The sequence below is a fragment of the Apus apus genome, chromosome 2, assembly GCF_020740795.1.
Source record: "Apus apus isolate bApuApu2 chromosome 2, bApuApu2.pri.cur, whole genome shotgun sequence".
In the NCBI taxonomy this organism is placed as follows: domain Eukaryota; kingdom Metazoa; phylum Chordata; class Aves; order Apodiformes; family Apodidae; genus Apus; species Apus apus.
Window position 1 is genome coordinate 115,492,314 of NC_067283.1, and position 16,992 is coordinate 115,509,305.

Below are 16,992 nucleotides of genomic sequence, written 5' to 3' on the forward strand. Positions count from 1 at the left end.
ATGACATCAGTGGAATCCCCCAGCAGATTAGGGGTGGTGTGACTGGTCTTTCTAAAGATCAGAATAAAATATGCCTATAGGCATTAGAAAGGTAGTGGTTAAATCTATTGCTTGGAGCCTAGAAAGCCAAGGATAGGGGAAGCCTCTTTATCTGGTTCCAGTATTGAAAACCAGTCTAGAGCAGAACTGATGAAAAACCCAGGGGCACTGTCCTATTTCTTTGCAAAAGCAGATGATCATAAAGCTAGACAGAAAACTGATCCAGAGGCTGGTGAACACTGATGTTGAACAAGTCTTTTGAAGAGCCTTCTGTGACACCACTAATTCCTCTTCCATCAGAAAACTGATGGATCGTTCCTGTAGATCAAGCAAATCAAAGAAAGGCTGCAGCTATAGATAAACTATAGTAATAGGTAAAAGTATTCGGTGGAAGGCCTGGCACAAGGAGTTACACCACATCAGAGGCCTAACAGGTGAGAATGGCATAAGTGACAGAAAATTATTGAGGATTCTAGCTAAGCTATGCATCTACAAATACTAGTATTTGAATAGGGGAGTCCTGAATTTTCAGTAAACACATGCAGGGACACGATGCTTAGGTACAGAAAGAAACTATTCCTGAGCTAGTGTTTGCAGATGACTGCTGTCTCCTGTCTCATGTCTCCAAGGTCATGCAGTTAGTTATTGGCCAGTTTGGAGGTTCTGCAAAGCTCTTTAAGCTTGCAGTTCCTCTAACAGAAGTGTGAACTCAGTCAAGACCAGAAAAAGATGACTCTCCGGTGTTCACATGTGCGTGTAATTCAAGGTAATGAAAAATCCCCTTGGTTGTCTGCATTTCAGATGCATCTCTGCTGTTGCAAGAGTAGATGATGGTAGTATGGTATATTGGCTTGGCTAGTAATCAGGTAATGTCTAGGGAAGGGATATGATGATGATTCACAAGGGAAGGCTGTCACAGAACTCTTTACTTAGCCTCACAGTTGGGAGATTTAGGCTGCACATTCTTGGTAGGCACAACCTTGCTATTATGTGTGTCTATCAACTCGATCCCTGGGCTCTTCCGTGATTAACTGAATAATTCCATTTGCAGGATACGATACCCAGCTCTGCAGTTCTGGGGCACTGTACGTTACTGGCACTGAAGTTATGATAATTACAGCTAAGTGGTCATGTAGCTTGTCTTCATGGTGACATAACCCTGCAGGTCATTATTTGCAGGGGTCTCCAATTAGAAACCCAAACATTACAATAACCTTAAAGCTGATCTTATAATTTAACAAACAGACTTTTGTGGCAGAAGATTACTTCTCTATCCTGGCAAACCTGGATAAAATCTCTGTTGTTGTACTGAACTGTTGCTATGAACTCTATAAAACAAAAGAAAGAAAAGCAAATAAAAAAAATAAATATTCACTAATATCCTGGCTCATGTCTACTATACCTCTGTACCAATCTCTGCTCTCACTTTAAAATTCATAAAATGACTTCTACCAAGAGGAGATACTGAAGCTTTTATGAGACTTTCAAGAAGATGCTTCATCATCACACTGACTGGCAGCAGGGCAAAACAACTTAGAAAACTGCTTTTTCATGGAGTCGGTGAGCAATAAATCTATAGGAACAAATTGTGATACTGCCACAGCCAATGCAGGAAAAAAATTTTCAGAGCCGTCACACTGCTAATCCAAATTGAAGGGTATTAAACAAGCTTTGCCCAGAACTAGCTTGCACATTTTCTATGCTGCATTCTTAAAAATATTCCTTCAAGATGTGTAACTACAAGGCTAAATTGATGGAACTCTTTCAGATATCACAAAAGGAAAGGAAAAAAAAAGGCACAGAGTGCAAAAGATAATTCCCAAACATACTACCATGATATTAAAGTTTCAAATGTATGTTTTAATATTAAATTCAGGGTTAAAAATATACACATTCCTTCACAAAAATGCCTATGGATTTTCACCATTGCAATTTGGGTACCGGATCTTCAAAAGTGCGAAGTATTCAACAGCATTGAAAGTGAATGAAAAAGGAAAATATTCAAACCATACATGAGTGTTTGTATATATAGACTTTAATATACTTTCTTCTCAAGCCCAAGCTCACTCAGTTACACATTCTGGATGGCTATTTTACAGTATAAGTTTTTACTGTAAACTGTAAACTGCCCTGGTTTCAGCTGGGATGCTTATTTTCTTCTACGTAGCTAGAACAGCACCGTGTTTTGAATTTTGTATGGGGTTTGGTATAGGAAGAATGTTCATAGCACACTGATGATTTAGTTGTGGCTAAGAAATCAAGGACTTTTCAACTTCCCATGTTTTGCTAGTGTGCAGGTGCACAAGAAGACGGGAGGGAGCACCGCCAGAGCAACAGACCCCAGCTGATGAAAGGGATATTCCGTAGCATATAATGTCATGTTAAGCATATAAAGCTAGTGGAAGAAGAAGGAAAGGGAGGACATTCAGAGTGATGGAGTTTGTCTACTCAAGAGGCTGTTACACATGATGGAGCCCTGCTCTTCTGGAGATGGCTGAACATGTCTGCCTATGGGAAGTGGTGAATTAATTCTTTGTTTTGGTTTGCTTATGTGCACAGTTTTTGCTTTACCTTTCAAACTGTCTTTATATCAAGCCATGAGTTTTCTCACTTTTACTCTTCCAGTTCTCCCCCCCATCCCACTGGAAGTGAGTGAGCAAGCACCTACAAGTTGCTTAGTTGCTGGCTGGGGTTAAACCACAACAAAACCAGAAAGGCCAAATTTTAAGAAAAAAAAGAATGTTTGCCTTTTCTACTTCTCAGTCATGAATATGCCATGAATATATCTTTTTACTATATGGCTTTATTTCAATATTATTTAAAAAAAACTTTTCTAGATATGAAAATGTTGATAATTGTATTTTTAATTTATGAAATTATAAATTCTCTCTCCCAGGTCTTCATTCTGATCCTGCAGAAGTCTGATTGGCAGGTATACCCCCCCTAGAAACCAGTCCTGTTAGAATCCAGGTGTTTGACATGTTTCCTTTCTCACCATCATGATATGAGTACAGAATGCATAGTCTGCTATGTAGTGTGAGAACATATATAGGTGATCTATCTTTCCATGAAGGGTTGACAAGGGTGTGATTACTTTCTACAGAAATACTTTAAATCCTTTTTAAGTGTCAGAATTATGCATGTTGACAGTTAGAAACAGGTGCTTTTGATTATCAAATGTCTGTTTGAAATTTGCCACTAATTTGATGTGACTATAGTGAAACTGTGAGGTTCATTTCATGCCTCCCTGTAATACACACAAACATTAAGAGAGGCAGCTTCATGATTTTGTGAGATAAATGAGCAACACTAAATTGTTCTTTGTTATTGTGATATTATGTCTGTCGATTGTTAGGTTCACAAACCTTCAAGAAATTTAAAAACTGCACTGCCTAAGCGTTGCATTTTGCTGTTCTACTGATACAGAAGGCAACACTTCTTGTGCAATAGTAGCCTGTCCTTGTGCCCATATCCATCCACCACACAGTGCTGATGAAGTCAGCAGGAATGGGACATGTTGCACAGTTCCAGGCTGCCAGCTGTGGGCTCCTGCAGCCAGGGCTGCGTTGATTACACCCTGTTTTACAGGGGCCATTGCTTTGCTGGGAACAACTTCCAGTAGAACAGGAACTCAGGTAGCATAAGGTGTGACATGGTTCAGAGGAAACAAGTCTCCTTTTTTGCAAGCATTTCAATACTAGCAAACAAAGCTAGTAATCTTGTTCCAAAAATGAAGCTCACAGTTTAAGAGGAAAGGAAGAGCTTCCACAATATGGAATTGATCCATTTTAAGCATTCTAGCTGGCAAATGCATTAGAAAAGGGAAATAAAAAAAATAAATAAATAAAAATATTAGAGTCTGCAACAGATAATCTGGCAGAAAATAGGAACAATATTTTGTAGGTGGGCCCAGCACAAAGCAAGGTCCATTAGGCTCAAAGGACACTGCAACAGAACAATGGAAGCACACAGGAAGTCTGCACTAATAAATATGCCCATTGGGCCAGTGCCACTGCCTAGCATGGCATAGATACATACAGAAGGATTATACACTAAATGGTGCAAACACAGTCCAGTCCATCTGTCATAAACATTAAGTCCAAAGGCCACAGGTGCAGATGGCACTAAAAAGTAAAAATTACACCCAGACAGAGACCACTTCATGTAATATGGAGAAGAAAAAAAAGCCCAGCAAAACAAAACAAATCTAGTGATTTGTTTCTGATCAATAAATGTTCTCAGAATGTCCTTGGCAATCTCTGCTTCTTCCTTTCCCTCTGTCATTGTACAAGCATAACATACATTTTTTTTCAAAAAAGTACTTTGAGCTTTCAGGACAATTTTTTATTCAGTTAAATAATCTACTTGGTATTTTAGGGAAAAAAGACAAATCATTTAAAGTAAACTTCAGTTCTTCATTCTAGTGTTTTGAGAATATGATTTGTGTTCCCTTTGGAGATGGAGTCTGTTAGGCTTCAGGTATATCATTTCTGAGGATTGTTCACATATTAAAAAGCTTAATAAAAAGGAGAATGGGCTTTTTCTCTTATAGTCCAGGTAAACAGAAAGGAAAGTAAGTTCCAAAACGAAGCACAGAATTTCTGCTCTTTAGACATTTTACATGACACTTGTACATTACACTGATTTCTGGTATTGGAGTATCATTAATATATTCACTATATCTCTTTAGATTATGTACATAAAGATGGCTACACATCACAGAAAACACCTTATAGGAGTTTAATCTACCATACTTTTCTTCTTTCATAATCACCACAGGCTAGTAACCAAACATCCAGGTCTAAACAGGAGCAGACCACCATGAAAGGGCTTTAAGAACAGTCTATCCAAACGAAATGAGTCCCCAGATAAAGCATTGTATCTCAGACCTATGGATATCAAAATTTCAGGTTTGTCCTTTTTCAGCCATTCTTTGGTGCAATCATAGAACATGTACGAACACTTCTCAGATTGTCAGCCCTATTAAAAGAGGGATGCCCACTCTTCAGCAGCACTTAAAGTTTTAAAATTACAACCAAATACAATACAGCTTTGATGGAGTAATGGATAGTGTTAGATCCCTGTTTTAACAAAGAAACAAAAGCCATTTAAGAATATAATCATATTCCAATTTTATAATTCCATAGAAGTTCTTGGCAACCCTAGTGTTGTTTCAGAAACAGAGGTAGGTTTATTGAAACAAATATTTATAGAACTTTTATTTTTTTACTACAAGAACAAGCTTTATCTTTTCATCTTTAGTCAGCATTGTGCATTGTGCCTCATCCATTTTGCTCATGAAATCTGACCTCCAGAAGTTACTGAATAAACCTGTTGGATTTATGATAGCACTAGCTATAGATTTATATAAGCAGGTGAATAGGATGTGCTGCATTTTCTCTTTGTTTTGGACAGATTTTTTGTAACTGGGCAGCAGACATTATAATCACAGAAATGACTACACACACTATTTCTTCCTTGTACTTGCAGCCAAGTGCTATAAAGACTTAGTAATACAGAAATGAGTCAACTGAATGTTATTTCAAAAATATTAAAGAATAATGAAAAAAATCCCAATTTCTACAGTTTTTATGAGGTACATACCCACTAAGCAAGGGTTTGAGTATGATCTAAAAGAGAGAACAATGGGCAGCATCAACATAATTTTCATAACGGCTAAAATTAAAACTGTCTAGGAAAGGGGTTTTTTTAAGATCAAAAAGTGATTTCTAAGACCTACTTCTTTACCTAATGGCAGAGGATTATTGTATTCCAGTGGTGCTTTTTGCATTCCAGCTGTGGTGGGTTCCAGTCTTTCACAACCAGAGCACATTTCCATTTGATTCACACGTGACTATCTAAAGACATCTGGTTTAGCAGTGAATTAGAACTGACACCTTTTCCAGTATCCACTTTCCAAGTGTTTATTCCCACCCTGATGCTGCATCAATAGATGTGACTTCAGATGCACCTACTTGCTCTGCTTCCTGCTGTCCTCAGTGACCAGGAACAAGAAGAAAGCTTCCTCTCTCATTGACAAGGTCTGCTTGTGCAACTGTGATCAAATGAGACCTTGCTCTGCCCTATATCAAGCCAGCCAACCTTCATGCAACCACCACAGGAATAAATGAATGTGACACCATACCCAGCCAGCAAGGCTTACTTATTACAATCACTGCAGTGACACCTGCTCATACAATGTTAGAATACTCATTTCCTACCAGCTTGGAATTTAGGGAGAGTTTGCTCCCATTTCCATTCACAAACTGTAACTCCTAAGTAACCCTGACAGACAGGTTCCTGTGACAGGATGTATGGAAAGAACATAAGCAGGTTTTAACCTTTCAGTGCTAGACATCATCACCCATGCCCTTATCTCCTATTCCCTTCACCACAATTAGTGGCAACACATGTGGTCCTGTCTGCTCTGAACTCCTCCAAAGATGTACTGTGTCCCCATTCCTTCTGCACATCCACACCACAGTATCACTGCTGCCTTGTGATCTGAAGCAGGGAAGGTCAGGAATGGCTGAACACATCAGCAGGAACCAGCACTCACTTCTGTTAATTTACAGGTTGCTTCCTGTCCTAGATGTGGTGCTGGCTGGTGCTCACATAGTCATGGAAATCACATATATAAAGTCCTGATGCATGGCGGTGCCACTGCATTGTTGCATTTTAAATTCAATGATTAAAACAGAAAATTAACCTAAATGCGTTACTATTTTTCTGAAAGTGAAGATGCTGTATATTTACACCAATTACTATTACATTCATTTGTTTACTACCTATGTTTTCTGCTACTGTACACCAATAGCATCTGCCAAGGATCATGCTATTGGTGTTAGAGCTCAGGAAAGCAATGAGACTGCTGCTTGGGCCCCTGCCTGAAGTTAAAGCTCACCAAACAGGACATACTAACACTTCCCATTCAAACACAAACAGAAAATGAGAAGTTATTGAGAGATAACAAAGTGAGAAGCTAATAAACTTTAAAGATAGTACAGTGAAGAAAGGCTGGATTTCACAGGCAGTTGAGAGTTATGTGATCACTGGACAAAATGCACAGTTGAAGGGGAGCACTGGGGACCTTCTGGTGGGTACAGTAATGCAAGGCCAACAGTGCCCAGGCAGGTGTAGCAAAAATTCCCTGCAATGGCATCAGAAATACTGCACTGGCAAAGTTGGCACCCATGGGGAGAAACTGGGGCAAGCTGTTTCTTAGGATCAGACTGAAGCAGGAAAGAGTTAAGCAGGGACGTGAAAAAGAACTTCAAGAAGTAGAAAAGGGAAAAAGCAGGAAATAGAAAAAGTAATTAAGTAATGCATGTCCTTTGAGCAGTGCTGTGTCTGGGTAATCCTGCATTTGATCAGCACAAACTGTGTCAGGACAACAAACCAAACTTGTAAACATGCAGTGCATATATCAAACTTGCTTCTGCAATTGGGAGGAAGCCAGTGGGGGGAGGAGGTGTTGTCCCTGGGCTAACAGGAGAACATCTGGATAAGACAGGTTTCAAGTTCTGGTAACACTGTTGGTGTCTAGCTGGTCATATTCGTGTCTTATCAGCTAGTTCCTAATATCTTCTGCAGTATAAATCCATACATAAATCCAAGATTGATTACAATGTATTCCACATTCTTAGAGTATTTTCAACCAATGACCCAAGAGAGCCCATGAACACTTTCCTTTTAACCTTGTCTTCACTGTTAGTCATGCTGATTTGGCATAAGGAAAGATAGGCTTACAAATATCTGCTCATCACTCCCTTTGTTCTACTAGTTTCACTTCCAAACAAAAATGCACCAGATTTCTTATGACTTCCTTGGCATACTTCTTTCCTCCTAAACAAAAATATTCACATCAAATTTCAGGAAAAAAAAGAACAAAAACAGGGCATAAACACTATTACATCAAACCAAGGCACAGTTCAGAATCTATAGGCCATCATTTCCCTACCAACAGTGTTCACCATCCTGGCCAAACACCTGTACTCAGTAAATTTCCAGCATCCCAGGAGCAATGGCAAGGACTGCTCCACAGGAAGAATCCTCTTAGCTGGCACAGGAGCTTCAGAATCCTGCATAAATCACCAGATTACATATGGCATGCCAATTTTTAATATATTCAATTATTACCCATGTGAAAACAATACCTTGCCTTTTCAAATTAGTACAGCACTACATCTCTTGCAACACTTGGAGATTCATTAGAGCCCCTTAAAAACTCGAGCCAACCTTAGAAAGCAAAAGGTACTATTCACTTACGATGAAAATGTTATTTCAAAAGTTACAAATGTTTCATTTTCTCAGGATTGCTCTGCCTAAACTTCCCCCCAGCCCCACGCTCCTCCCACCCCCACAGGCATCTCTTCTCCAGGTTAAACAAGCCCTACTTTCTTGGAGTTTCTTCAGAGAGCATATGCTTCTGCCTTCAACCATCTTGGTAGCTCCTCACTGAACTTGCTCCAAGTGATCAGCATCTCTCTTGTATGGGGGTACCCAGGGCTGGATGCAGTGCTCTAGATGTGGCCTCATTAGTACCAAACAAAGGGAAATAACAGCTTCCTTTTATCTACTAGCTATGCTGCTGTTGATACAGTCCAGTGCTTTGTTAGCCTTAACACTGTCAGCATACAGTGTTTAACCTGCTGTCCACCAAGACACTTAGGGACTTATTAAAGAGGATGGGTTTCTGACCGTCCCCTGAGGAACTCAGGCATTGAGGCAGAGCATGAACCATTAGCCACTATCCTCTGAGTCTGATGATCCATTCAGTTTTCTAGTCATCTAGTAGTCCCTCCATCTACTCCGTAAAAATCCTGCTTGAATATGAGGATGTTGTGGGATTTTGTGCTGAAAACCTTGCTAAAGTCAAAGGAGATGACACCCCTTGCATCCCTTAACTAAGAATCCGGTCAATCTAGTCATCTCATCATAGGATGTTACCAGGGTTAGTCAAGAATTAAAATTCATGCTACCTCAAATCACTTTGCAAGAGAACTTGCTATAAAAATATCAGGTATAACCATTCACATTCTCTGTGGTCATCTTTACCACCACCATCAAGCTACAAGAAAATCTTTACTCATACATTTTCTCTGAAGTAGTAAAGAACTGCTAGCAAAATAGAATATTTTTGGCACATGTGATCACATGAGTAACACTTCTGTAGGAGTACTACTACTAACATTATGACTAAGATAATAGATAAAAGATTTCTGGGAGCCAGGTTCATGGGAAATGACATGTGTTTCTGCTTCATGCTATTTAAAACCACAGTTAATATTTTTAAGACTTTTGTCTATATTCAGTCTAATTTTAATTAAACATTTTCTTAAGTCTAACATCTTAATTCCTGGGAAAAATTATTAATCTCAATATGAACTTGTTGAGATCATAAAAAAGAAAATAATGAGCTCCCCAGTAGTATTTTCCTGAAGAAATTTCACTTTCTCTTTATATTAATCTCTTCTCCCTAGTAATAAGCAACAGGACAAGAGGAAATGGCCTCAAGTTCTCAAGTTGTGCAAGGGGTGGTTTAGATTGGATATGAGGAAAAAAATATTCACGGACAAATTGTCAGGCACTGGAACAGGTTGCCCAGGGAAATAGTGGAATCACCATCCCTGGAGGTACTGAAAAAAATGTGTAGATGTCGTGCTTAGGGGTTTAGTTAGGACTTAGATTTAGCTGGGACTTCACAGTGCTAGGTTAATGGCTGTACTTCATGTGCTTAAGGGTTTTTTCCAACCTCAAAAATTCTATGATTATATATATATATATATATATAGGGAGAGAGAGAGAGAGAGAGAGAGAGAGAGAGAGATAATATGAGTGTATTGGAAAAAAAAAAAAAAAAAAAAACACACATACAAAATAGATAAAAATCTTCAGGAAAGCAGGTTTCTTTTTCTGGACCTGCATAAAACCCCCAAAGAATTGTCAAAAAAATGTAGTAAAATAATATTGCCATTAATTGTATTTGTACAGTCTTAGAAAAACCCAGTGTATACCACTGAATCTGAGATTTGCCCTTGAAGTACAAAAGGCCAAAGTTAAGACTATATACTTGTTAAAAATTTTCTGTTAATTCTGTTCTGAATATCCCCCTGAGTAATAACAAACATATAATATGGAAGATCTTTCTGATGCATTACAACTTGTTCATAAAAGAGTTATTCTGTATTAGAGACCCAAATGTAAGATTTGCTTGTAGGAGAGACTTGCTGAAAACATAAAGGTCCTCAGAAATGACTTTGCTTATAAACATAATCATGAATATGTACTACAAAAACTGTATTAACTTTTATTTGGTTCACTGTTAAGGTGATAGTGTGACTACTGACATCTCAGAAATACCTAGGTATAAGAGAAATCGACTGAGACATTTTCTATGAAAAGGGAGTGATTTTCAGAGTTTCTGGAAGGCCTTAACTCCACCTATACCTCAGGTACAATGTCGATATTGTAAAGGCTACAGGTCATCAGCTTCAGGCCACCCGCTACAATCAGGTTTTTTTATGTTACTGGGATAAAGAAGACACTCAAGACTTGGGTTCAGCATCCTACTGATTTCCATGGGAGTTAAAGAGTATCAAGAAGAGGCTGTAGTCTAAAGTTTATTCTTGACATATGAGAAAGTGAAGAAAAGCCTAATAGTGACTTTTGCTACACAGTGAAAATGACAGGTAACTACTTTCCAATAGAACTCTAGGATACAGTGGGGGGGGGGAAACACACACACAAAAAAAACCCAAAACAAACAAACAAACAAACAAACAAAAAACCCCAAAAAAACCCACATCTATACCATCCAATCTAACACAGTCAGGGAAAAGCACCATTTCTGATCCCTTAAGCACATTAGAAGCAAAGTTGCTTCCATAGATAAGCTTCACTAAAACAGTGGAACCATCAAAAATGAAACTTGTATTGATGTTTTCTCGTCATGTAGAATACATTTCCCCAGATTACACCAATTCCTTAGGACGTCCTTTTATTCCTGAAATGTGTGAAAGATCTCTCTTTTTCCTCCCTGTGGAATACCAGAAATTACAATTTATTTGCCTACATTTAGAATTCTAATTTATTATAGGTGATTTTTTAATTTGCAGATTGATAATGTAATCACAGATAAAAAACCTTAATTTATTCAATTGGTGGTGCAAATGCCATAGTTTCCTTGTTTATATGATGAGATTTTCACTAGTATTGTAATCTCTTTTGCTGACCTCCAATGATTAAATGAGTGCTATTCCCACCTGGATACAAACCCACAATTTTTTTATACATGCTTAAACACATCCACAGCTTCATAGTTAAATGACAGATACCTCTATATCAGGTAATGCAAAATTTTCGAAGTCACCCCTGTACACACATACAGTAAGAATGGAGAAATTTATCTCTGACTTACACGAAGATAAAACCTAGATATACAGTGGTGGGGTATTTTAACTACACATAGCTACTGGCAGGGAAGGTTTTTTTAAAAGAACAAACAAATAAATCAAAGACAACAGAAAAGAGGGACAAAATGAGAACATAAAGTTACAATACCTGTAAGAATGTATTAATTTAATACCACAATCAAGAAAATATCAAACATTAATCTACCAAGAGACTGAGTACTTCAGTGATAAGATAGACCTTCTGTTACTTAATCAAGAACAGCCTTGAATACAGATAAGAATAGCAAACTTCTAGCATAACATTATACTTGACTGAACTATGCATTTCCAGTAAGATAATTTTGGTCTCTACATTTTGGGGGTTTCTATCTCATATGTTACAGAAAAAAAAAGCAGACAAGATGTTAATGAAATTTAACATGTAAACAAACTCAATTGAAGCAATAGAAAGAGAAGAAATTTTGGATTTCAATATTGACTGGCTAAATCCAGAACATTTATTATTTTAAGAACCACCTTAACTTCCACTTTTGCACTACTTTTCAGGAAAGACATTTGAGGAGGAGGGTTCCCTCCCAAAAAACAGCTAGTGAAGCATATCAGTTACTCTAAGCAGTTCTGCTGTGGCTTAGCAAAACAATTCCTCACACCTTTTTTAGCTAAAAAAAAAAAAAAGAGAGAGAGAGAGAAATGTCAAAAAAGCAACAGGAAAATACTATGTGCCAAAATGCTACAGACATCAGAAGTATACCTGGGGAAAGAAGCTGGGTTTGACTTTTGGATTCAAGTGTATTTTCTCAAAACACAATCAAAGCCAAGAGTGAAATCAGTACTATAAGTTGTTTCTCCACTTCCCTTTAAATCAAGAAGAATGGAACTGAACTGAACGGAATTGAATCCAAGCCTTTGGTAATTTGGACTCAAAACGGAAATTGTCATTTAACATGCTACCAACTCTTATGTCATGGACCCCGTGTTATGAAAGAAATGAGATTATTTCTGTGTTTCCTCTGCCGCAGGGGAAAAATAATGTTGAAGCAAGACTGCGGAGCTTTTGATCTCGCCACTGATCCAAACATCAGGATTTCCATTGCCTTTGCCAAAACCAGGTTTCTACACTACATCTGTAAAGGGAGATCTTTTGCAAGATCTCTGATGTGATGTTACAGAGACAAAAGCAAGGAAAAACAACAGACCAAACATCAGATATGCAACATCAGTTTATGCCACCTCTGTCTCCTTCCTACCTCAGTTTATACTGTTGAGAGCTGTTAGTTATCAGGGAATCCCTTCCCTGCAGCCCTCCAAGCTGCATTCACACTTATGCCATCTGACTCTAATGGCACACCACATAAATGCTTGTGAGAAAGAGTTGTGGAGTTTCTGCCTAGTACTTACCACTTTTAAGTGCATGATAAAGCACATGAAAAGGAACTACAGTTTCCAGTGCCTCCATAATCAGTTTGAAGAAGAGTGTGAAAGGTAAGCAGAACAAGTTAAGAGGATTTTCAAAAGTTTTCCCATTGTATAGTTCTGTTTTCTCTGCATATACTGGGAAATTTCTCCCAAAGCTCACAGACAGCAGATGTAAGTCAGTGTTGAAATCAAAACAGAACATACCATCTTATCCAGTGACAATTTTTTTGGCAACTCTTTAATATTCAACAATTACAATTTCATAGCAAGACAGTTTTCAAAGTACTTAGTTTAAGTGCAAGGAAAGAGAATTGGGACAGGCAGGTTGTTCTTTCTAGATTAACAGAGAGCAGCTTGAACAGAAGTTTTTTAGAAATGAGTTTTTACAGCTAATAAATGCTGAAGGACCTTTCCATGCACAGACTGTACGTGGTGATTCTTTTCCTTGCTTTAAATCACAAAAGGAAACCACGAGCAAACAATGGCTTTAAAAAGTGAAACAAAAGATAATTCAACTTTATATAAAGAGTCTGTCTGCTTCTCTCTCTCTCTCTCTGTATATATGTGTATATACCCAAATAAATCACCTTTAAAACAACACTTGATTATAATTATCCAAACCTATTATGTAAAATGAGAAAAATTCTTTTGTTACTTTACCTTCAATATGTGAACATTTGGTTTCTAAAATTTATCCTAGTTTTTTTCAACATAGCCATCAGCTAGATGTGTTTTTCACTGCAATACATGTAATACATATTACGGACTGGTTTCACTAAAGATTCCACAAAATAAGGTTTTCAGCATCAGTCTGCAAGCTATAACGTGCTACAGAATGCATGTTGTTGCTTAAATTACTCTGTTTAAGCAGTTTTTCATCGTCATATTACCCCATGTATTTTTATCTTTTGAAGAGTACAGGAATATTTACTGTAAGCCACTGTAAGCCTTTACCACATTTTCAAGGAAAAGTTAAAGAGTTAAAGTAGAGCATAAATGCACAAGGCTTTGGCTCTCCACTTCCATTTCAGCGCTCTGCACTGACCTCTACTGGTTTATCTATCACAGCTTTCATAAATATTAAATGGCTTTTATTGAATTTTTGCCCTCTCATTCAAATTTAGGGGATAAAGTAAACTGTAACCTGCCAGCTGATTGAAGATCAAAAAGCCACCAAGCCTCCAACTATTGGTGGCAGTTTACCTAAAGTGGGTGAGACACTATGAAAATCATAAGTTAAAAGAACCCTAACAGTTTATATACAGCAGTAGAAAGATATTAAAATCAGAAAACTCCATCTTAATACTTTGGAAGTATTTTCTATGACTGAATAATGTATGACATTTATTTAACTGCTGTCTCATCTCTGCATCACTAGCTGTTTTGGTATACAAAATCTGTTCTTGCCCTGTACAATACCCAGCATCTGACCCACGATGAGGACCAGAAGTATTACTGCTCATAAATACCATAGTTGTGCATATAAATTAATCATCTACAGTCATCCCCATTTGAAAGAGCTCTGTTTCTGAGAACACACTTCTCTCTGTAAGTTTCCTCAGAAGAAATATTTGCTCTAATTAGGACAGAGCTGACAACTTATGTATGGTACATGCCAGTGGATCAAAGTACAGAAGCAAGTTTGACAGTATGAATGTACAACTGTAAATGCTTTGTCAAATTCAAGTCATTACCCTGCCTTACTGGGAGCCATGACATGCTCATTGCATCTTTACTACTACTAAATGAAGTTCTACCTATCTACTTCCTAACTGATCACAAGAAAAAAACCCCAAATCTTTAGCTCTTTATGTGCCTTAAAGAGCAACTCCAGTTAGTGATAAGTAAATGAGTAAACTTTTCTATCCTCATTTACCCAAGAACACTTTCATTGTCAGCAGCACTCAAAACTTTCCAATTTTAAAGGCCTATTTGTTTTACAAGTCTTTAACTATGAATAACAGTTTTACTTAGAGTAAGAACTTAGTTTCTTCTCACTGCTCCAGCAGTGACTCCAAATAGTTTTCATTCTTCCTTTTTTTTTTTTTTGTAAGTCACCGTACTGGCTGGAAAATAACAATTGTTGACCACAAAAACAATGAAGCTTTGTTATTATGTTGGTGTACATAGTAAAGCAGATCACATATTGTTAATTCCATTTCAGAGCAGCAAGATGCCTATTCTTTTTGTGCAATAATGCATTCTTTTTTTAATTTTTCATAGAAAACTTCTGTAGATTGTGAATATAAACAAATCACTCAGATCATTCAGCATAAATCTGCAACATTTTTATGCTGCATAAATAAATATCTAAACTACATCTGAGTGGGTTTTAAAAAAACATCTCCCCCTGATTTTTTGAACACTCAGAGTTCTCTCTCTTCTTTTGCCCCCGCTGCACCTTGCACCACTACCTCCTAAACCTGTCAGTGCTGAGACTCACAAGCTCCGCACTGAGGAAGCCCTGCAGAGCTGCTGACCAGCAGGCCTTTCCCCACTCCTTCCATCCCCCACCTGGGGAAAGAGGGTGCTAGGTTGCCCCAAACCAGGCGCTGCAATCCCCCGGCGCTGGCCAGCAGAGGAAGGGGAGGGGGTACCCACGCTGCCCCACAGACCCCTCTGCTCCTCATCCAAGCAAAACTACAGGTAGTGGCCCCAGTCTGAATGCATGCGGTGAAAACCCACACCTCATCTTGCCCAGAAAATGCACTGATGCTGGTCTCGTTTTTTCCTTCTTACCTTTACCTGGTGATTGTGTACAGGTGTCCAGAAGGTCGCTGTCTCCTGGTTGCGCTGGGTTTGCCTCCACTCCAATTCTTGCACTGCTGCTTCTAGGACTTGGATGAACAACAGGATCTGAGCTGCTTATTCTGATCTGTGTTAGAAAGAAAACATCTTGATGTTCTGTCACTAGAACTGGGCCTTTCCTCCACACACTACAGCAAGTACATAAACATTCTGCAATTTGGAAATCAGCACCTTTTTCCATGAGTGGGAAACATAAAATCTTATTAAGACTTCCTATGACTTACGAAGAAGTGAAAGATACTGATTTCCACTGACCAAGGTGTTTACTGGATCATTGTGAAACCATCTTTCTAAGAGGTATTTTAGAGCAGTACTTTTGGTCAGCTCTGTGCAAAATATTCCCCAACAGCCCCAGTAACTTTTTCTTACCTCTGGTATCCCAGTGAGGTCACATTCTGTTAAAAACATCCTGTCAAGCTTGGTACAAAAGGGCTCCAAAGAATCAGAATGCAGAAGCTATGCAGCTTGCTGACTAACTTTGCTCTGTGTTATTTACCAACCACACAAAGAAAATGCTGTCTATTCAAAACACAGTTCAAAACTCTCTTCACAGAAAGTGAGTGAACAAACAGTCCCATGTCCGATGCTGTAGTCACATCTCCCATGAGGCCCGGTGATAGCTCTGGGGCATGGGACGGAGTGACACCACCAGCAGTCACTACAAGGCACTTTTGTAAACAAGTTGTGTGTGTGTGCAGAGGAGGAGGAGGCGGGTGTTACTTTTTCTCTGTCTCAACATTAAGCAACATTTGCTTTATCATCTCAGAACTTGAGTCTTACTTAGTTTACTGGGTGCATTTGCTCTAGTATTCACATGATGTTTTCCTCACCTTTGTTTTCTCCCAGAAGGGATCTGAAAGGAACATCAGGAATTAGTGAAGGATCTAGATTTGGAGCCCTGGAGCCAGGTTAAGCAGCAGAAGCTAATTCAGAGTCTTCCAGACCCGTCAGAGAAACAGACAAAGAAACTCAGTGGCTTACCATACTTCACACCAAGCAAAATTTAAAGACCTGGCGGAAGTCGTCTGCTTTGGTTCATTGAAGAAATAGGCCTAAGTTATAAAAGCCATACTCAAGTTTCAAGCATTAAGTATTTCCCAGATTCAAAGAGGAAATTCTGACCCAACTTTATGACTTTGCCTCATTATACAACTGGATTCTTAAAGCAATTTGGGATTACTCTAAAAATCAGAGAAACTTTAGATTTTGCATTTCAGTTCAGTAATTTCAAGTATTCCTAAAATCATAAACCCTCTCTGTCCACTTTCATTATTTTAAACCCATCTATTTTTTGAACACTCTAACCCTACCTAAT

At 38.3% G+C, this 16,992-nt stretch overlaps 1 protein-coding gene across 3 annotated transcripts in view; it reads right to left on the reverse strand.

Annotated features, from left to right (window-relative positions):
- The window catches only part of ST18 (ST18 C2H2C-type zinc finger transcription factor), a 169,282-nt gene extending 153,115 nt beyond the window's left edge, over positions 1–16,167 (reverse strand). The window contains exons 1-2 of one of the 3 annotated variants that reach the window (XM_051612693.1): positions 16,047–16,167; positions 15,609–15,744 (exon numbers count right to left, since the gene is read on the reverse strand). In XM_051612693.1, the coding sequence (XP_051468653.1) occupies positions 15,609–15,744; positions 16,047–16,085 (175 nt within the window). In that variant the 5' untranslated portion in view covers positions 16,086–16,167. Of the gene's footprint in view, positions 1–15,608; positions 15,745–15,901; positions 16,016–16,046 lie in introns of those variants that run through there. The other 2 variants (XM_051612699.1, XM_051612700.1) reach the window with 2 other exon arrangements.
- Positions 16,168–16,992: the final 825 nt, after the last annotated feature.